This window comes from Heterodontus francisci, chromosome 15 (assembly GCF_036365525.1).
Source record: "Heterodontus francisci isolate sHetFra1 chromosome 15, sHetFra1.hap1, whole genome shotgun sequence".
Taxonomy (NCBI): domain Eukaryota; kingdom Metazoa; phylum Chordata; class Chondrichthyes; order Heterodontiformes; family Heterodontidae; genus Heterodontus; species Heterodontus francisci.
The window spans coordinates 53,044,199-53,067,045 of NC_090385.1; the positions used below are offsets into that span (position 1 = coordinate 53,044,199).

The window sequence follows — 22,847 nt, forward strand, 5'->3', positions numbered from 1 at the left end:
CCCACACCCCCATTTTAACTCAAATGTGTATAGGGCAAGGAAACTGGAGGACATCCTGGTGGGTCTGTTCCTGGGCCTGCAAGTTTGCCAACCACAGGTACAGAATATTATAGATTGTCATGCACAGTCAACCCTACATCCCTATGTTTGTAGCTTTTGTTCATGCCTGGATAACACCTCAGTAGAAAGATGCACGTGGCAGTTCACTGGGTGCTGTCCATAACCAGTGGGAATGCATGGGTTGTTTGGTTCCCTTTTCAGAGACTTCACAGCTTTAATTTTACATTTGTTTGAATAGCAATTTCGACTAAAAGCCAGTTTGGGTAGATAAACTCCGCCCTGAACTTTGGTGGTCTCTTCAATCTTGAGATAACATGATGTAGCCTAAAATCCACTTGCCCACACCAAAGTAAGTTCCTTTCATTTTTACAGGTATTTATTCCTATATTTATTATTTTGCTGAACCACATTGAAACAATCTGCTATATCTTACCCAACTATGTAAACGGTCCCCATGTCTCCCAAAAGAAAACAAATCTTTCTCATTTTTAGTTCTAAAACTATGTTTCCTGTTCTACAACTCTTGTGCTCTTGAATAGCATTCTCATGTAGTTACACCATCATGAATGTTATGTTAGGCAGCCTTTGTGCTGGATTCTTTTGACTATTGGCACATCAGCTAACCTGAATCCTCATATTCAGATCCAGTATTTATGGATGTTCTTTAGTGAATGCTACATACATTGTACATTGCCTAAACTCATTTACAATCCCAAGTTGCAAACAGTGATGTGAAGAATGCATCCTGTACACCTGACATATTGATACATTTGTAATAGTTTTATCCAATTTATCCTTCAGTGGACCCATCTTTTTTTCTACTATTAAGAGCTGCAAAACCTTTTAGTCTGTTTTGCTACTCTGTGCAATGTGAGATTATTTTTTCTCATTTTTTTAAGCATGTTCTTTAGCTATCCTTAGTTGCATTTTGTATCCTTGCATCTTCAAACTATTTGTTTTTCTTTTTCAGGTTTCTTCTAATCACCTTAGTAAACCACTAAGATTGGCAAAGCCAAGAATTTTGGGGATCTTGACTTAATATTGGACAAGATAATGGGTGAATTGGAGTTTGCTTACAATATAGCTTGGGAAGTCAACCAGGAGGACATTGGAGAAGTTTAGTTTTGAAGTATAAAGTCTGTATTACCATTCCAGTACTAGCGCAATTGAGGTAGGACAAAAATGGGCAATGGTAAAAGTAGCAGTTTTGGTGACAGATAGGATATGGGATAGATGAGGCTGAACTGTCAGCTAGGGAAGGGGGAATGGAGTTGGAGGCAAGAATAGAGTTTTTGCCAGAAGCTGATGAGGTGGTTTGTTTTTTCAGTGTTCCATTGGAGAACTTTGGAGAAGTTCCTGACTTTCTTTACTCCTACTTTCTTCTACATTCCATTTTTTTTTTTAAATGGGATTTTAAGTCGTGTGCCACCTTAGCCTTAGTTAGCTTTGATAAAAAAAAATCTGATGACACAAAGATTGCAAGGTTCCAAGTGCTCAATCTCCAGTTTACTAAACAGCTCGTGACTTGAACAGCTATCCAACTTCTCCATCAGAAAACTACCTTTTACTGTATAAGTGCATTGGTATTTTCATATCTCCTTTCTGCTGGTCTTTGATCTAAACATTCAATTTCATGGAGACCATGTAGGGCTGTTTTAGTCGAGGAGGAAAACAGTCATTGGTTAAAAATAGTTTTTTCTCATCAACTAAATTATAACTAAATTTCCAATGGAGACTTAAACTAACATTCAAGAGACTAGAGTAAAATTACAATAATTTCTAGGATAAAAGAATAGCCAGCAGCCTACAACTTGTAGAACAAATGTTGGAAATTTAAGCAGATGAATAAAGTCGCAGTAATCATTCAAGACCTCGTTTATTTCACATTACCTGTGCCTGCACAGGCAGTGCGAGAAGTTAAACAGTTGTCATTTGTCAAAACATAAATTCTGGGGAATTCTTCAAAGATGAATATTAAAATATTAGTTAGTTAGAGATACAGCACTGAAACAGGCCGTTCGGCCCACCGAGTCTGTGCCGACAATCAACCACCCATTTATACTAATCCTACACTAATTCCATATTCCTACCACATCCCCACCTGTCCCTATATTTCCCTACCACCTAACTATACTAGGGGCAATTTATATAATGGTCAATTTACCTATTAACCTGCAAGTCTTTGGCATGTGGGAAGAAACCGGAGCACCCGGAGGAAACCCACGCAGACACAGACAAAGTGGGAAAGTGGCATTGGTACAGCATCTCCATGAACTTGTCTCTGTTTGAAGGAAAGACCTGTGCCCCAAGATGTGTGATGCAAACGGTCATCTTGTACAAAAATAAGGAGGAATCACAGTGACTGCAACAATTACCAAGGCATCTCCTTGCTATGTATTGTGGGGAAGGTCTTTACTCACATTGCTCTGACCAGATTGCAGAACCTGGTGTCGTGCAGCTATCCTGAGTCTCGGTGCAGCTTCAGAGCTGGCACATTGACAGTCAATCAGATTTTCTCTTCAGTTACAGAAGTGCTGCGAACAATACAGACCACTCTACGTTGCCTTCATAGACCTCTCCAAGGCCTTCGATCTTGTCAGCAGAGGCAGACTCTTCAAATTGCTATGGAAAGTAGGCTGTCCTCCTAGACTCTAGGGCATCATCTCTTTTCACGAGAGTGTGCACAGTTCCGTCTGTCAGAATGGAGCAACATCACGAACTTTCAAGATCAACGGGGTAAAGCCGGGCTGGGTCCTGGCGCCAATTCTTCTCCATGCTGCTATTAATAATGGGCGACTTCAATTTACATATAGTTTGGGTAAACCTAAAATGTTAGGATGAATTGCTGGAGCATGTACGAGATGGGTTTCTGGAGCAATATGTTGAAGAACCAACTAGGGATTGGGCTGTTTTAGATTTAGTATTGTAACGAGCAAGGGCTAATTAATAACCTTGTAAAGGAGCAATTATGAATTAGTGACCACCATGATAGAATTTTAAATTAAGTTTCAAAGAGATATAGTTCCTTCTGAAATATTAATGAAGGAGAAAAAGTTGCAGGGCTTTGGGGAAAGGACAGGAGAGTGGAATTAGAATTGGATAGCTCTTTCAAGCACGATGGGTCAAATAGTCTTCTTCTGTGCTGTATCGGTTATGATTTGACTAAAATTTGGGTATAAAAAGGCTAGACCGAAATTAAGAATAAATAACTTCTGAACTCTATAAATAAAAATACTGAAGTTTTAGGCCTAGAGACTAAAAGTAAAATTAAAATTATTTTAGGTACAAATCAACAGTTAGACTGATACAAGTCACTGATCTGTGACAGTACCATTATATTACTGGACTATTAAACAGTGGCTGTTATTCTCACTTTACTTACTAGGTTCGAGATATCCTTCACAAGGTTCTGCCCGTAGCCACTGTTTGCTGTAATGGTTGTCATTCAGTTTAGGAATGAAGGAGAAATGACATGGCACCTGCCCATCATTGGTTATCTGAAACTTTTCCTTTTGTAGCTGCCGGAACTGAACGTCCTCAAAAGTAAACTGTAATTAAGAAAATAAAACAAACCATGAGTCTTACATTGACTCCATGTTTTGGTTCAATTATTCTAGTAGATGTTTAGATAGAACACAATAAATTATTTATGCATTTTATTTTTAAACTGAATTAGGGCGGCACAGTGGTTAGCACCGCAGCCTCACAGCTCCAGGGACCCGGGTTCAATTCTGGGTACTGCCTGTGTGGAGTTTGCAAGTTCTCCCTGTGTCTGCGTGGGTTTTCCCCGGGTGCTCCGGTTTCCTCCCACAGCCAAAGACTTGCAGGTGATAGGTAAATAGGCCGTTGTAAATTGCCCCTAGTGTAGGTAGGTGATAGGGAATATGGGATTACTGTAGGGTTAGTATAAATGGGTGGTTGTTGGTCGGCACAGACTCGGTGGGCCGAAGGGCCTGTTTCAGTGCTGTATCTCTAAATAAATAAAAAAATAAATAAAATACATATATCTCAAAGATCCTGGAATAATTGACCTGCAGTCTCTTATCACAGGAATGTCTTCCTATTGTTTTCACATATATAATGTGGAAAAATGTGAGGTATCCACTTTGGTAGGAGGAACAGATGTGCAGAGTATTTCTTAAATGGTAAGAGATTAGCAAGTGTAGATATACAAAGGGACCTGGGTGTCCTTGTCATTAGGTCACTGAAAGCTGACATGCAGGTGCAACAAGCAATTATGAAGGCTAACGGCATGTTAACCTTTATCACAAGAGTAATGAAGTCTTGCTTCAATTGAATAGAACCTTGGTTAGACTGCACCTGGAGTAGTGTGTGCAGTTTTGGCCCCTTACCTTAGGAAGGATATTATTACTAACGAAGGTTCACCAGACTTGTTCCCCAGATGGTGGGACAGTCCTATGCAAAGAGATGGGGGAAACTGGGCCTATATTTTCTAGAGTTTCAAAGAATGAGAGGAGATCTCATTGAAACCTACAAAATACTTAAAGGGATATACAAGGTAGATGAAGCTAAGATGTTTCCCCTGGTTGGGGAGTCTAGAACCAGGGGACACAATTTCAAAATAAGGGGAAGCCACTTAGGACACAGATGAGGAGAAATTTCTTTACTCAGAGGCTTGTGAATCTTTGGAATTTTCTACTCCAGAGGGCTGTGGAAGCTCAGTCATTGAGTATGTTTAAAGCACTGAATGACAGATTTCTAAATGCCAATGACATAAAGGGATATGGGGACTGTGTGGAAAGAAGGCATTGAAGTGGATGATCAGCCATGATTGTACTGAATGGCGGGGCATGCTCGATGGGCTGAACGGCCTTCTCCCGCTCCTATGTTCCTTCCATAAAGCTCAGAAAAGATTAACCATTAATGCCCTGTACAGACTAACATGAGATGTCCATGCTTTGTAGGCTAACTGGAATATGAACATTTGTCTATTCCACAATACAGTATTCAATTCATGGTTGAAGAATTCCTCTGGCTAATGCTAATGACTGACATGTCAAACTGCAAGATGGAACATTACACTGCTGCATCTAGCAGGGTAGCTGCAGACTGATTCTAAGCTCCTCAATGAAACTCTAAGTACTTTGCTGCTAAGTTGATTAGAACTATTTTCTTTAATGTATTGTCCTTTGACAGCCCTTTGACTTTTAATGCTTTACTGAAGAATTTTACATTAGGGGTAAAAATGATTAGTTAGTACCTTGGTTTAAATATCACTGAGAAACATGGTCTTAAACCAAAGATCTTCCTTGTTACTTAATCATAAATATATCTTTTCCATTCTAGCATTATTTGTATGCCATATATCCCCATTACTGTCATTAAAAGATTATAACAAGCAAATTATGCTGTTAGAATTGCACGGAATCTTATAGGACATTTTTTATGGCACACATTCAGTTCAAAACATTACATAGTATTCTGAATGGAGTACATGGCTCAGGTTGATTTTGTATCCCAGAAACACTGGCCAAAGAACAGAAACTTCATTTCAATTTTGGCAAGCCTACTTGAATGGTAGACATTATTTAATTATTCCAGACACAGTTCACAAAAACTGGTAAAACTATAGTTGCCATGTAGCTTCTCCCATTCTCATGGACCTTCTTATGCTGATACCTCTGCAACAATTTAAGCATCATTCTGGTAACCAAAATATAAAAAGGAATCCATCTGGGTGGTATACAGTACTAATGGAAGTGCAGTCATCCTATAAAAATCAAAGTACGACTTTTGAACAAAGCAAAATACTCTGGATACTGGAAATCTGAAATAACAGAAAATGCTGGAAACACTCAGCAGGTTAGGCAGCATCCCCATTTTGTTACCTTTTCTTGGCTTGCATTGGTTTTACTTTCAGACAGCAGCTGTTCATCATTCTACCATCCACACCTCCTCTAGACAGATCCTTTCTGTAATCAAAACAAGAAATGCTGGAAATACTCAGCAGGTCTGGCAGCATCTGTGGAGAGAGAAGCAGAGTTAACGTTTCAGGTCAGTGACCCAGAACTGACCTGAAACGTTAACTCTGCTTCTCTCTCCACAGATGCTGCCAGACTTGCTGAGTATTTCCAGCATTTCTTGTTTTTATTTCAGATTTCCAGCATCGGCAGTATTTTATCTTTCTTTACTTATCCCATTTGGCCTTGCACCACCAACCCTTTTGCCAGTTAATCTCTCCTGTCTTTCACCCAAACACAGACCTTGCCTTTTGTTCTTTTTCCTACCCTCCCCCATTTCACTTGCTTAAAACCTACAACATTTCTAACTTTTCCCAGTTCCGATGAAAAGTAATCGACCTGCAACATTAACTCGGTTTCTCTCACCACAGAAGCAGAGTATTTCCAGCATTTTCGGTTTTTATTTTAATACATTTAAATGTTGCCTGCCAAAATCGCCTAGCTGGGTTCTGTTTTACCCAAAGAGTGACATTTAATGGGCCCTGGGGCTATATTCAGGCAGCAACACTGGCAAAGTCAATTCATGTACATATATGTGGAATAAAAGAAGATTTTCACATATGTCACAGGCATTTAGAACGCAATTATACTACAAACACTAGCAATATGGTAGCTGAACAAAAGAGTTGATCATGCTAAAACATAATTAGTAGCTATGCACTTACATCCCTTCTGCTAAGGCATAAAGAAGGTAGGAACTCATTCTCCATGCGATCCATCACTCGTACAATATCTTCAAACACCTTCTTATACCTCTGCTCATGGACAATCTTCACCTACAGCACAATGGAAGAAGGCAATCTGATATTTCTCTTGAATATACAAAATCTACCTATATTTACATTTTTTGTAGACTTCTGACTTCACCTCATGCTATATCCGTCATGCCTGAAAGAAAGAACTTGGATTTATATGGTGCCTTTTGTGACCTCAGGATACCCCCAAACATTTTATAGGCAATCAAGTACTTTTGAAGTGTAGTCAATGTTGTAATGTACAAACGTGCCAACTACTTTGGTGCACATCAAGGTCCCACAAACAGTAATGAGATAATGACTGCTTAATGTGTTTTTATTAATCATGTTGATTGAGGGATAAATATTGGTTCCATTAGGGAGAACTCCTTTGTTTTTCTTCAACTAGTGTCATAGGATCTTTTATGTCCACCCGTAAGGGCAGAAATCTCATCCGGAACATTAAAAATAGGAGAAGCAGGCCATATTGCACCTTTGACCTGCTTCTCCATTCAATAAGATCATTGGTGATCTTTGACCTTAACTCCACTTTCCCACCTGATCCCCATCTCCCTTGACTCTCGTAGAAGTCCAAAAATCTGCTGATCTCAGTCTTGAATATACCTTGAAACAATTGAGGATCCACAGCCCTCTGGGTTAGAGAATTCCAAAGATTCACAACCCGAGCGAAGAAATTTCTCTGCATCTCAGCTGTTAATGGCACCCCCCCCCCTCCCTTAACCAAGACTATGGCGCCTAGTTCTAGACTCTCCAGCCATGGGAACAGCTTCTCAGCATCTACCTGGTCAAGCCTTCTCAGAATCTTACATTTTCAATGAGATCAGCTCTCATTCTTCTAAACCAGGAGAATATAGGCCCAATCTCCTCAATCTCTCCTCGCACGCAATCCTCTCACCCCTGGAATCACTCTAATGAACCTTCAGGGCACACCCACAAAGATAAGTATATATTTTCTTAGGTACAAAGACCAAAACTGTACGCAGTACTCCAGGTGTAGTCTCACCAAAGCTCTGTACAATTGCAACAAGATTTCCTTACTCTTGTTCTCCAAACCCCAAGCAATAAAGGCTAACATACCATTTGCCTTCCTAATCATTTGCTGTTCTTGTATATTAACTTTCTGAATTTCATGTACAAGGCGACACAAATTCCTCTGAACACCAACATTTAATAATTTCTCACCATTTAAAACAAACAAACTCTTTTACTATTCTTCCTACCAAATTGAATAAACTCATTCCCCCACATTATACTGCATCTGCCACCTTCTTGCCCACTCACTTAACCTATCTATATCCCTTTGCAAACTTTGTGTCCTCCTGACTCTCCCACCTATCTTTGTATCATTGTATCACTGGCTGAAGTCATGTCTAGCACAAAGGAAGATGGATGTGGTTGTTGGAGATCATCTCAATCCCAGGACACACTGCATGATCCCTCATGCAGTACCCTGGCCCAATCATCTTCAGTGCTTCATTGATGAACTTCACTCCATCACAGGTCAGGAAGCAGGCAGGTTTGCTGATGATTGCAGCTTTCAGTTCCATTCACAACTGCTCAATGAAGCAGTCTGTGCCCGTATGTGCATGACTGGACAATATTCCGGTTTGGGCTGATAAGTGATAGGTAACATTCAAGTCACACAAGTCCCAAGCAATGACCATCTCCAACAAGAGAGAATCTAACCATCTCCCTGGTCATTCAATAGTATTCCTATCATTGAATCCCCCACCACCAATGTCCTAGGGGTTACCACTGACCAGAAATGTAACTGGACCAGTTACATAAATACTGTCGCCACAAGAGCAGATTAGAGGCTGGAATTTCTGCGGGAGTAGCTCACGTCTTGACCCCCCAAAGCCTGTCAGGAGTGCAATGGAATATCCCCAGTTGCCTGGATGAGTGCAACTTTGACAACACACGAGAAGCTCAACACCATCCAGGACAAAGCAGCCCACTTGATTGGTACCCCATCCACCACTTTAAACATTCACTCCCTCCACCCTGGCAGACAGTGTATACCATCTATAAAGTGCACTGCAACCACTCACCAAGGCTTCTTCGACAGACCAACTAGAAGAAAAGGGCAGCATGGGAACACCATCATCTCTGCGTTCCCCAAGTCACACACCATCCTGAATTAGAAATATATCATCATTGCTAGGCCAAAATCCAGGAACATCCTCCTTCAGAGCACTGAGGGTGCAATGACATCACATGGACTGCAACGGTTCAAGAAGGCAGCACACTACACTTTCTCAAGGGCAATATTGGATGGGCAATAAATGCTGGCTTGCCAGCGTCGCCCACATTCCATGAACGAATAAAAACTCAGCAAACTTGGATACATTGCACTTGGCCCCTTCTTCTAATTCATTAATATAGATTGCAAATAGCCAAGGCTCCAACATGGAGCCTTGTGAGATCCCACTAATATCAGCCTGTCAACCGGAAAGTTATTCCTACTCTCTATTTTCTGACTTTTAACCAAATCTCTATCCATGCTAACATATTACCCCCAACCCCATGATCCCTTACCTTGTATAACAACCTTTCGTGTGGCACCTTATTGAATGCCTTTTGAAAATCCAAATATCCTACTATCACTGGTTCCCCTTCATCTAGCCTGCTAGTCACATCCTCAAAAAACTCAACAGATTTGTCAAACACCATTTCCAAAAGGATACCTAACCACCATATGATTTTCTGAAGTGCCCTGTTACCACTTCCATAATAAATGAATTCCAGCATTTCCCTGACAACTGATGGCTGGCTTACAGGCCTGTAGTTCCCTATTTTCTCTTTTCCTCTTTTCTCAAATTGCGGTGTTACATTTGTCACCTTCCAGTCCACTGGGACAGTACCAGAAACTAGGGAATTTTGGAAGATCACAACTAGTGCATCACCATCTTGGCAGCCACCTCTTTCTGAATCTTAGGATTAGGCCATCAGGTCCAGGGGATTTGTCAGCTTTTCATAGAGATCATGGAAAATCTACGACAAAGGAAGCGGCCATTCGGCCCATCGGTCCGTGCCAGTCGTTGAAGAACTACCCTGCCTATTCCCACCTTTCTGCACTAGATCTGCAGGCCTGCAGGTCACTGCTTTTCAAGTAGACATCCAATTACTTTTTAAACGTGGCGAGAACTTGTCTCTACCACCCTTTCAGCCTCTGGGTGAAAAAATGTTCCTCATCTCCCCTCTAATTCTTGTACCCATTAAAGCAATCCCTCTGGTTTTTGACCCATCTGCTAAATAGGTCATCCCTATTTATTCTTTCTAGGCCCCTCATAATTTTATACACCTCAATTAAGTCACCTCTATTCCAAGGAAAACAACCCCAACCAATCCACAACTAAAATTTTCCAGTCCTGGCAACATCTTCATAAATCTGCTCTTAACCCTCTCAAGTACAATCTCATTTTTCCTGTAATGTGGTGACCAGAACTGTATGCAGTACTCAAGCTATGGTCTAACTAATGTTCAGAATCACAGAATTGTTACAGCACAGGAAGGGGAGGCCATTCAATCCATCGTGTCTACACTGGCTCTCCGAATGAGCAATTTACCTAGTGCCACTCTCCATAACCATGTACATTCTTCCTTTTCAGATAACTATCTAATTTCCTTCTGAATGCGTCAATTGAACCTGCCTCCACCACACTCTCTGCCAGTGCATTTCAGATCCTAACCACTCACTGCATGAAAAAGCTTTTTCTCATGTTGCCATTGCTTCTTTTGCCAATTACCTGAAATCTGTGTCCTCTCGTTCTTGATTCTTTCATGAGTGGGAACAGTTTTTCCCTATCCACTCTGTGCAGACCCCTCATGACTTTGAATACCTCTACCAAATCTCCTCTCAGTCTTCTCATCTCTAAGAAAAATAGTTCCCACTTCTCCAATCCATCTTTGTAAATGAAGTTCCTCATCCTTGGAACCATTCTCGTGAATCTTTTCTCCACTCTCTCCAATGCCTTCACATCTTCCCTTAAATGGAGTCCCCAGAACTGGGTGCAATAATCCAGTTGAGACCAAACCAGTGTTTTATATAAATTCAACATAATCTCCTTGATCTTGTACACTATGTCCCATTAATAAAGCTGACCTCTCTCAACCTGCCCTGCCACCTTCAATGACTTATGTACATATACGTCCAGGTCCCTCTGCTCCTGCATCCCCTTTAGAGTTGTACCCTTAATTTTATATCGCCTCTCCTACCAAAATGAATCACTTCACACTTCTCTGCATTAAACTTCATCTGCCACTTGTCCGCCCATTCCACCAACTTGTCTATGTCGTTTTGAAGTTCCACACTATCTTCGTCACAGTGCACAGTTCTTCCACAATGCTACAATGTTGTGTTCAGCTCGAGCATACCCTCCCAGTTCTTATATTCCATGCTTCAGCTAATAAAGGAACATATGTCATCTGCCTTCTTAACCACCTTAGTGACCTATCCTGCTACCTTTAAGGATCTGTGGCCATACACTTCAAGGTTCCATATCCTCCCAATTATTGTGTATTCCCTCACGTTGTTGCACCTCCCAAAATGCATTACCTCACACTTCTCCAGACTGAATTCCATTTTTCACTTTTCTGCGCAACTGGCCAGACCATCTACATCTTCCTGCAGCCTAAAGCTTTCCCCCTCATCGTAAACCACACGGCCAATTTTTGTACCATCTGCAAACTTCTTTATTGTGCTCCTTACATTAGAGTCTAAATCATTAATATGAACTATAAAAAGCAAGAGACTGAGTACTGAGCCATGTAGAACCCCACTGGCTTCCAGTCACAATAATACCCAGCAAATGTTACCCTTTGCTTCCTGCCAATTTTTTGAGCAGCCTGCCATTGGGACTTTGTCAAAAGCCTTGCTAAAATCTATTATATACCAAAAGTCAGCATACAGGTACTGCAAGCAATTAGGAAGGCAAATGGAATGTTGGCCTTTGATGTTAGGGGGATGGAGTATAAAAGTAGAGCAGTCTTGCTACAACTGTACAGGGATTTGGTGAGACTGCATCTAGAGTACCCCGTACAATTTTGGTCTCATTATTTAAGGAGGGATATACTTGCATTGGAGGCAGTTCAGAGAAGGTTGAGTAGGTTGATTCCTGGGATGAAGGGGGTTGTCTTATGAGGAAAGGTTGGTGTTTACTTTAGCAACTCTTCCTTTTTATATATTTGTAGAAGCTTTTACTGTCTGTTTTTATATTCCTTGCTATTTTACTCTTATACTCTAATTTCTCCCTTTTTTGCCATCCTCTGATGGTTTCTAAAAATTTCCCAATTTTCTGGCCTACCACTAATCTTTGCAGCATGGTATGTCTTTTCTATCAATTGGATACCATCCTTAACTTCCTTAGTTAGGCACGGAAAGTGCATCCTTCTCATAGCATCTTTCTTTCTCAGTGGAATATATCTTTGTTGAGAGATATGAAATATCTCCTTCAATGTTTGCCACTGCTTCTCTACGGTCTTACTAGTTAACTCATTTTCCTAGCCCACATTAGCCAACTCTATCCTCATACTTTTTTTTAAAAGTTTCAGACAGCTTCAGACCCAAACATCTCACCTTCAAACTGAATGCAAAATATCATGTTATGATCACTCTTGCCTAGAGGATCCTTTACTATGAGGTCATTTATTAATCCTGGCTCATTATACATTACCAAGTCTAAAATAGCCTGCTCATGGGTTGGTTCCAGAACATATTGTTCTAAGAAACTGGATGTTGAAAGGATGTCTCTGCTTGTGGCAGAGACTAAAACTAGGGAGCACAGTTTAAAAATAAAGGGGTTTCTCATTTAAGACAGAAATGAGGAGAAATTTTCTCTCCCAAAGGATCGTGAGTCTGTGGAACTCTCTTCCCTGGAGAGCGGTGGAGGCAGGATCGTTGAATGTTTCTAAGGCAGAGGTAGACATTCTTGACAAACAAGGGATTCAAAGGGGATCAGGGGTAGGCAGGAAAGTGCAGTAGAGTCCACAAACAGATCAGTCGTGATCTTATAGGATGGCGGAGCAGGCTCGAGAGGCCGAGTAGCCTGCTCCAAGTTTGTATGTTCCTAATACACTCTATGAACTCATCCTATCCTCCAGGCTACCTTTGTCAATTTAATTAGTCCAATCTATAAGATGTTTAAAAACCGCCCATGATTATTGCAGAAGCCCCCATTATTTCTTGAATTATATTCTGTCCTACAGTGTAGCTGTTAGGGAGCCTATAAACTACTCCCACCAGTGACTGCTTTCGTTCGCTATTTCTTATCTCCACCCTAACTGATTTTACATCTTGATCTTCCAAGCCAAGATCATTTCTCACTACTGTATTGATTTCACCCTTTCTTAACAGAGCTACCCCTCCTCCTTGTCCTTTCTTGTTATCCTTCCTAAATGTCAAACACCCTTGAATATTTAGTTCCCAGCCTTTGTCATCTTGCAAATACATCTCTGTAATGGCTATTGTATCATGCCCATTTATTTCTATTTGTGCTATCAATCCATCTTGTTACGAATTGTGCATTCTGCATTCAAATAAAGAGCCTTTAATTCTGTCTTTTTACCATTTTTCTCTTCTCTGACCTTATTTGCTGGTGCACTCTTATGTTTGCACACTCTGGTTATCGTTATCTACATTGCGACACTGCGCTATTGCCTTGTTCTTGGACAAGAAGCAAGGAGTAAGCATAAATGGGGCATTTTCAAGTTGACAGGCTGTGACTGGTGGAGTGCTGCAAGAATCAGTGGTGGGGCCTCAACTACTTACAATCTAGGGAGTGTGGTGGAGGCAGGTTCAATTGAAGCATTCAAAAGGGAATTAGACTGTTAAATGAAGGGGAAGAATATGCAGGGTTACGGAGAGAAGGCAGGGAATGGCACTAAGTGAAATACTCATTCGAAGAGCTGATATAAACATGATGGGCCAAATGGCCTCCTTCTGCGCTGTAACAATTCTGTGATTAATGTCTTAGACAGAGACGGAGTAATGTATCTAAGTTTGCTCATTATACAAAGGTGGATGGAAATGCAAGTTGTGAGGAGGACACAGAGGCTGCAAGGAGGTATAGACAGGTTAAGTAAATGGGCAACAAGGTGGCAGATGGAATATAATGTGGGGAAATGTAAGGTTATTCACTTTGGTCATAAAAATAGAAGAGCAGAATTTTATTTTTAAGAATGCATGAAACTTGTAAATGTTGGTGTTCAGAGAGACCTGGGTGTGCTCAAACAAGGAACACCAGAAGTTAGCATGTAGGTAAAGCAAGCAATTAGGAAGGCAAATGGCATGTTGTTCTTTACTGCAAGGGATTTGGAGTACAAGAATAAAGAAGTCTTGCTACAATTGTACAGGGATTTGGTGAGAACACACCTGGAATACTGTGTGCAGTTTTGGTCTCCATATTTAAGGAAGGATATACTTGCCTTGAAGGCAGTACAGCAAAAGTTCACTGGATCAGTCCCTGGGATGACAGACTGAGGCAATTGGACTTATATTTTCTGGAGTTTAGAAGAATGCGAGGTGACCTCATTAAAAATTACAAGATTCTGAAGGGCTTGACAGGGTAGACATTGAGAGGTTGTTTCTGTAGCTGGGAAACTAAAACATGGGGGCAGGATAAGGGGCAGAGATCATTTAGGACTGAGATGAGCAGAAGTTCTTCACTCAAACGGTTGTGGATCTTTGGAATTTTCTAACCCAAAGGTAGTGGATGCGCCATTGTTAAATATATTTAAGACTGGGATAGACAGATTGTTAGTCCCTCTGGGAATTGAGGGGATATGGGGAACAGGCAGGAAAGTGGATTTGAGGCCCAAGATCAGCCATGATCATACTGAATGGCGGGGCAGGCTCGACGTGCTGTGTGATCCACTTCTGCTCCTATTTCTTATGTTTTAATGAATGCTTGGTGCATTCGGAGAAAACATCTTTAATTTTAACTGTTGCCTTTTTCCCCCTAATTTGGCCTTTTTCACTACTCCATTAAATACTTTGCCCCTTATCACACTCTGATTATTTTTACCCAAATCTCTATAATGCTCATGACTTTTCTCTTTACATGTATAAAACTTCCCTTCACCTGAACCCGCACCCACCCACCCTCCCCCCACCACCCAACCTTTTTTACTTTAAAGCCCTAGAGAGAGTCCTAGTTATTTGATTTGCCAAACCACCAGACCCAGCTAGTTTAAGTGGAGCCTGTTCCAACAGAACAGCTCCATCTTTCCACTGAACTGGTTTCCCACGTCCCATGAATTGATACCCGATTCCCCCAAATCTCTGAGCCACATTCAACACTGATCCCTTTGACGATATGCCAATTTGCATATGACTCAGATGGTAATGCAGAGATTACTGCCTTTGAGGTTCTGCTTATTAATTTGGACCTCATACACCCTCAGCAGATGTATGCTGTTGGTTCCAATATGGATCATGACAACTGGATCCTCTCCTCACACTCCAAGTTGTTCTCCAGCCCCGAGTAAATGTCCTTAACCCTGGCACCAGGCAGGCAAAACAATCTACGAAAGAACTGCAGAAAACACTATCTATCCTCCTGACTATGCTGTCCCCTACCACCACCACATTCCTTTTCACTCTCTGCACTTTAATGGCCTCCTGAACCACAATGCCGTGGTCAGTTTGCTTACCCACCCTGCAGACTTCTTCATCCAGACAGACAGCAAGAAACTTGTACCTATTGGATAAAGGCAAAGGCTCCTCCAGCACAACACCGGGAGTCCTCCTACCTGCCTTACTTGGAATCAGACCCTCCTGTCCATGAGCACTAACCAGACGTGTACCACATTCTTAACCCAAGGACGTGACTGCCTCCTGAATCAAAAGGGGCCAGGTAACCCTCCCCTTCCCTGATTCGCCGCAACGTCTGCGCCTCGGACTACAACTCTGAACTGAAGTTCATCAAAATGCTCAGACTCACCATAGATGTAGTTGTGCGGGATTACAATGCTTTCCACAAATTCCCACATAATGCAGTTGCGGCACACAACCTGCACTGCCATCAATACCTAACCTTGTTTTAATTATTTAATTGAAGTTTATGTATGTAACCAACTAAGCTTATAGTTTTAAGTTTTTAGTTTAACTAATTACTTGATCTAGTTTAAGTGATAGGTAGATTAAATGTTTACCTGTAACACGAATCATGACAGGTATTACACACAAAAGCAACACCTCCTATCCCTTCAGCATCAAATTCCTACTCTGTGCATCAGCAGATAACTATTGACCTTTATACATCTTTGAGCCATACCCAAGTTACAAGGCTCACTCAGCTTCCTGCTCTCAGTAATTTGTCCCCATTCAGGCAAACACTTAGTAGATTGACTTAGCTGTTAGCTGCTACTGACAGTTTCTGTTAAGTATTGACTAACTTGCAGTTTCTTTTACAGTTTTTAAAGTTCTAAGTTAAATTAAAAAAAGTTAAACTAAATATCAGTTTGAAACCTCATACCCACTACTTATAGGAGTTCCACTCAACAAATTCCCAACGTTCACACTCTGGTAGATGGTACCTGACATGTCAGACTAGATTATGTGCTCAAGTCTCTGAGGTGTGACTTGAAACCACAACCTTCTGAGTGCTAACACTGAGCCAAAGCTGATGACTGGCTGCTGGGTTTAAACTTGAGAACTTTTAAGTTGTTGTACACTTGTACTGTACTTGATTTTCAGTCCTCCCTTGTCATTTGCATTTTCTAGGCAGGCGGTGCCAAGGGGAGATGGTGGCATAGTGGTAATGTCACTGTACTAGTAATCCAGAAGCCCAGGCTAATGCCCAAGGACATGGGTTCAAATCCCACCACGGCTGTCCGTTGCTGTTTGTGGTATATATTAATGATTTGGACTTAAATGTCGGAGGCATGATTGGGAAATATGCAGATAACACAAAAACTGGCGTGCAGTTGATAGTGAAGAGGATAGCTGTAGACTCCAGAATATCAACGGTTTGGTTGAGTGGGTGGAAAAGTGGCAAATGGAATTCAATCTGGAGAAGTGTGAGGTAATGCATTTGGGGTGGGCAAACAAAGCAAGGGCATACACAATAAATGGGAGGATATTGAGAGGGGTAGAGGAGATGAGAGACCTTGGAGTGCACGTCCACAGGCCCCTGAAGGTGGCAAGACAGGTAGATAAAAGTGGTGAAGAAGGCATATGGAATGCTTTCCTTTATTGGCTGAGGTACAGAATACAAAAGCAGGGATGTAATGCTGGAACACTGGTTAGGCCACAGCTGAAGTACTGCATACAGTTCTAGTCACCACATTACAGGAAGGACAAAATTGCTCTGGAGAGAGAACAAAGGAGATGTACAAGAATGCTGCCAAGGCTTGAAAATTGCAGCTATGAGGAAAGATTGGATAGACTAGGGTGTTTTCCTTGGAACAGAGGAGGCTGAGGGGTGACTTAATTGAGTTGTACAAAATTATGAGGGGCTTAGTTAGAGTAGACAAGAAGGAACTGTTTCCCCCAGCGGAGAACTCAATTACCAGGGGGCACAGATATAAGGTGATTGGTAGAAGGATTAGAGGGGACATGAGGAACAACTATTTCACCCAGAGGGTGGTGGGTGTCTGGAATTCACTGCCCGGATCAGTGGTGGAGGCAGAAACTCTTAACTCATATAAAAGGTACCTGGATCTACATCTGAAGTGCTGTAACCTGTAAGGCGATGGACCAGGTGCTGGAAAGTGGGATTAGATTGGGCGGCTAGTTTTTCAGCCAGTGCAGACATGATGCGCTTAATGGCCTCTTTCTGTGCCGTAATGTTTCTTTGGTTCTATGGCAGCTGGTGGAATTTATATTCAATTAATTAATTAAGTAATTGAAATCTAGTTTCACAGTGCCACGAAACCACCATCGATTGTCATAAAAACCCATCTGGTCCACTCATGGCCTTTAGGGCAGGAAATCTGCCATCCTTACCTGGTCTGACCTACATGCGACTACAGACCCACAGAAATGTGGTTGACTCTTAACTGTCCTCTGAAATGGCCTAGCAAGCCACTCAGTTCTTAAGGGCAATTAGGGATAGACAACAAATGCTGGCCTTCTCAGCGACATCCACATCTCATGAAAGGATAAAAAAGGCCTTTCATGTTGGTTTTCTGTCAGTTGCTGCCTGTGGTGCAAAAATGCAGCCTCCAGGCCCGACCTTTCCTCTCATCCTTTAGCCACCAACTGCAGCCAAGAGTTAAGCAACCACAAGAGCCAAAAGGGAAGAAAAAAGCCAAAATGTAAAAACAAGAGACACAGAAGGTAAAAAAGGCAGATCTGGAAAAAGAGGGAAAGCTAAAGACAAAAAAAGAGCAAATCAAAGAAAAAAATGAGAACACCAAAAAATTAAGGGAAAGAAATAGTAAACCAGATAGATAAGTTGTGGGGAGTGGAGGGGAGAAGAATGAGCAATGGAGAAAGAGAATGCAAGTGAGTGAGACACACAAAAACATTCAAAGAACAAAAAAAGCAACCCAAAGGCAGGTGAGGTAAAGACCATATCCTTCAATTAATAATGGGAAATCCACTAGTTTCGAAAATTCAATAGCAGTAATCTAATCTCTTCTTTTAACTGTTTCAGAACCTTTTTATTCTTATTCCTTCACAACATTACCCCACAAATTTCTCCTGATTTTTTTTCACTTAGCTTCCTTCTATTGGAAAGTGCAAGTCTGCAACACAGATACTTCTACAATCATTGATAAGGCTGTTCTGTGAGCTACTTAAAACCAACTGGACCAAACAGGCCAAGCCAGATAAAGCTAGTGTTAAACTCTTCTTTCTCTCTTCCTTCCCCTCACCCCCTCCCCAAAGATATTTCATTATTTGGTGCACAAGACCTAGTGGCCTGGCAGAACTGCCAAAAATGTGTCTAACTGAACCAAGTACAGTTGAATAATAGGCAACCTACATCCCCAGACTCATAGTTTTTTAAGTTGCTAGTCATTGAGCTCCAAATTTCTTAATAAAATTCAGGTGAAGTAGGACTCACTGTGTACGGCAGAAATATTAAATGAATTCTTAGCATCAGTCTTCACTCTTAATGATAATCTCGACAGTTAGAATTTAATGATAATGTTAACAATAAAAAATACCATAGATGAACATATTGTTTTAGATGGAATTAAGAACTTGAAAAAGATAGAGCAGCCAGGCTGGATGATATCCATCTGAAGGTCCTCAGGAGATGAAACATATGCTGTGCGAGACCTTGCCTGTATTTATAATAGCTTACTGCACTCCGGGACAGCTCCCACAGACTGGAAGGCGACAAATATAGTCCCCATCCTTAAAAAAAAAAGAGGCAAGACAGGCTACTACAGGCTCATTAGTTTGACATTAGTAATAGGAAAGATCCTTGAGTGAATCATGAGGGATATAACATATGATTGTTTGAAGAGTTCAGAACATAATTGGGACACGCTTCAAAAAAAAAAAGTTACTTCTTTCAAGTGTGATTAGATTTTTTGAAGAGGCGATCATGATGATGGATGAGGGATGCCCCGACTTGCCAAAAGCTTTTAACAAGGTGCCGCATAAAAGGCTTCTTTCCAAGATTGAAGCCTCTGGCACTAGCGGTAATATATAAAGCGGAACGGAGTACTGGCTGGACGGGCACAGGCAGATGGGTTCAGATCTGTTTGGAGACTGGTCACCACTGATATCCTGCAGGGATTGATGTTTGGGACAGTTGATCTTTATTATTTTTATTAATGATCTAGGTGTACGTGTTGGGTGCATGATCTGGAAATGTGCAGATGATACCAAGATCTGTTTGAGTGTTACGACAGCAGACAATGCTCGACTGCTTCAAGCAGATCTTAATGTGTTGTGAGATTGGGCTCATGACTAGGAAATGATGCTTAACTTGGAAAAGTTTAGTGTTTTACATGTGGGGAGGGCAAATGTTCAACACACATATGCCCTTTAGGGAAAAGCATTAAAGATGCAGGAAGAAAGAGACCTGGATGTTCTAGTTCTCTAAAGACTTCATGAGCAATGCAGTGAAACAGTAGTTAGAATAGTGTTAAGGTGCATTCATAAGACAACTGACTATAAGTCAAAGCATACCCTTTTGTCTTTGTACAAGACCATGGTTAGGCCTCAGTTGGAATACTGTGTCCAGTGTTGCTCTCCTCACATAGTGGGCAATATTGAGTCTTTGGACAGCTGTAGAGGATAGCCAGTAGACTAATTCCCAGTTGAAAGAATCTTAGTTATCAAGAGAGGCTAAAAGAGATGGGACTCTACACGTTAGAGAAAAGCAGACTTAGGAGGGAGCTGACTGAGGTTTATAAAATGATTGAAGGAATAGCTTGTATTCGAGTTGACAATTTGTTAACTAAGTTAAGGAGGACTAGGGGGTCACAATTTTAAGTTGTACAAGGTGAGATCTATGTTAGGTGTCAGATGGCCTTTATCCTGGGGAACAGAGGACCTCTGGAACAGGCTGCCAACTCATGCGGTAGAGCTGATTTTCTTAATTCCTTCAAGAAAGCCCTGAACCCGTTTCTGGTGGAGGTACAGCAAGGAACTAACTGAGTGATCTCCTGAACTAGTTGTGATCACCTGGTGGGGAGGTTGCAGAGGAGTGTAATTTTCCAAATTTCTCCATCACCCCAATTTATCTGGTTTTCTGCCTCTCCTAGGAGATCATATGGCTTTTGCATGGGGTCGAGAGTATATATAGTGATACACAACTATTACATAGAAAATAGGAGGAGTAGGCCATTCAGCCCTTCGAGCCTGCTCCACCATTCATTATGATCATGGCTGATCATCCAACTCAGTAGCCTGTTCCTGCTTTCGCCCATACCCTTTGATCTCTTTAGACCCAAGAGCTATATCTTACTCCTTCTTGAAAACATACAATGTTTTGGGCCTCAACTGCTTTCTGTGGTAGCGAGTTCCACAGGCTCACCACTCCGGGTGAAGAAATTACAATTGTGTGGGACAGGTTGGAAGGACCAAAGGGTCTTTTCCTGTCATTGTTCCTGTGCTCATAAAATAAAAATCAGCAGTAAATATAGTCCAGGTTAGCGGAGAGGGGGAAGGACAGCTTGCATATCTACCATTTCTCCAAAACTGAACGGACAGCGCCAACATTGTGGGATGAGGCAGTCTATATTTTCATCCTGCTTCCTTACCTAATACTGTTTCACAGACCAAAAGCTTGAAATTATAGTCCTAATCGAAGATAGTTTGTTCTTATAACAGAAAAGAAACAGAGTTTTGTATATGCTTTCACCCACTGAAATTAAACCAACCTAAATTACTTCTTGATAATTCAAATACTGAATGTGCTAGAAAGGGTCTTTCTCACTCTTTCAAACTGGGTTCAACATCTCTTTTTAAATTTAGTCCATCACCTGTTTGCTACCTCAACCTGGGAAATTTCTTCACTAACCTTACTCCAACCACTTTTTATTTATTATTTTGGTTTTTTTTTAATTTTTATTGTTTTTATTAGGTAAATGTGTTGAACACCAAAGTTGAAAAAAAGAGTAGGAGAGAAGACGAGGTAAATCAGGAAGTACAGATCAGTTAACAAACACTGTTAGAAGATTGGAGGAAGGTGCTACAAAACTAAGCAGAATTGTTTTGGAAGAACAGATTGTAGAAATGCAGCTGGAAAGAAAAGGGCAGATTTGACCAGCTTTGTGGGTACAGTTGACACTAGTGGTGGGAAAGATTTTTCATGTACAATAGGAAAGTATTGAGAGACACATACACACACAAACAATACATACCCCAATATCCAACAGTGAGCTGACAGGCTTGTGATCGCTGGTTCGAAGCTCCATGTGACTTCGATAACTTTTTTGATGTACACTTTCACCTCTCCAGAGCACACGATCACACCATGCTGGGACACGGCATTTGCCACTGACAAGGAGAAACAGTCAGCATGATACAACAGTATAACAATCTTGTGATACAATATACAGAATAAGCAGGAAATATTCACAGTAGGCAAAATATCAAAATAGGAAGTGCACACCTTTTCTGGACACAGACCTAATTCATGGTTTACATGAGTTGCCAGTGTCAAGCAGTGGTTTATCATTGCCTTGATTTTGGGGGCAAGGGGGAAGAAAAGAAGGAAGAAAAGAGCTGGGACTCTAGGGAAGAGGAATAAAGTGTGCCAGTATTCTGTAATGCCCAGCAAACACACCCACTTAAAAGGAAATTGGGATAGCTGTCCAGCTGACACTCAGCCAAGAAAATTGGCTAGTTTGCTTCATACTTGAGGGGAGAAAATGAAATATCTAAACAGTCAAATGGTTGTAATTAACAATAATTAGACAACACTATACTTTAATATAGAGCAGCAGCAAAGATTTACCCAAAACAGTGAGTTAAACTGGAACACAACTTAAAAATTTAAAAAAAAATCTCTAATAAAACTTGCTTGAAAATTACAAGTTCTTTGCTAAATATCTGGGCGAGTTTTGCATTTATGGTGAAAAACTTACATTGATGTCCTTGGTGCCCAATGCTAACATCAACACTTCTATTCTTTGGATAGTATAAAACAATGTATAGGTAAAATTTAGCATACATTGTCTCAACTGCTAAAGGAAGGAGTTACACTCCTGAGAATTTTGTTTCCACCTTTGGCTTATTAATGGCCTCTTCCCGCCACTGCTGGGATCTTACGAATGGCAAGGGAAGGGGAGGGGGGGGGGGGGGCCTCCTCTGTAGGCAATCTGTGGTCTACAGAGCAAACCTGCCGACAACCACTTTATGCCTGGACCCCCTCCTCTTGGGTTGCACGATCACCCCCTCACCTGGTCCCAACGACCCCACCTCACCTACCTCAGGTCCGGTGTTCCAGCGCTGGGCCTGGGTCCAAGGCCTCTGCACTATTGACAGTGGTCACCACTCCCAATGGCGCTGCCGATACTGCTGAGCTGCCGGCCCTCTGATTGGCTGGCAGCTCATGGAGGTAGGATCGCCGTCTTTAAAGGGACGGGGATTCCGGTATGTGAAACTTTGATGTAGAAAGACCAGAGGATCGTTTGATGGGGG

At 41.4% G+C, this 22,847-nt stretch overlaps 1 protein-coding gene across 2 annotated transcripts in view; it reads right to left on the reverse strand.

Moving 5' to 3' along the window:
- Nucleotides 1-22,847, reverse strand: part of ocrl (OCRL inositol polyphosphate-5-phosphatase) — a 181,982-nt gene that overhangs the window by 34,176 nt on the left and 124,959 nt on the right. For both annotated transcript variants that reach the window (XM_068047560.1, XM_068047561.1), the window contains exons 15-17: nucleotides 21,566-21,701; nucleotides 6,707-6,817; nucleotides 3,443-3,608 (exon numbers count right to left, since the gene is read on the reverse strand). In XM_068047560.1, coding sequence (XP_067903661.1) covers nucleotides 3,443-3,608; nucleotides 6,707-6,817; nucleotides 21,566-21,701 — 413 coding nt within the window. The remainder of the gene's footprint in view (nucleotides 1-3,442; nucleotides 3,609-6,706; nucleotides 6,818-21,565; nucleotides 21,702-22,847) is intronic.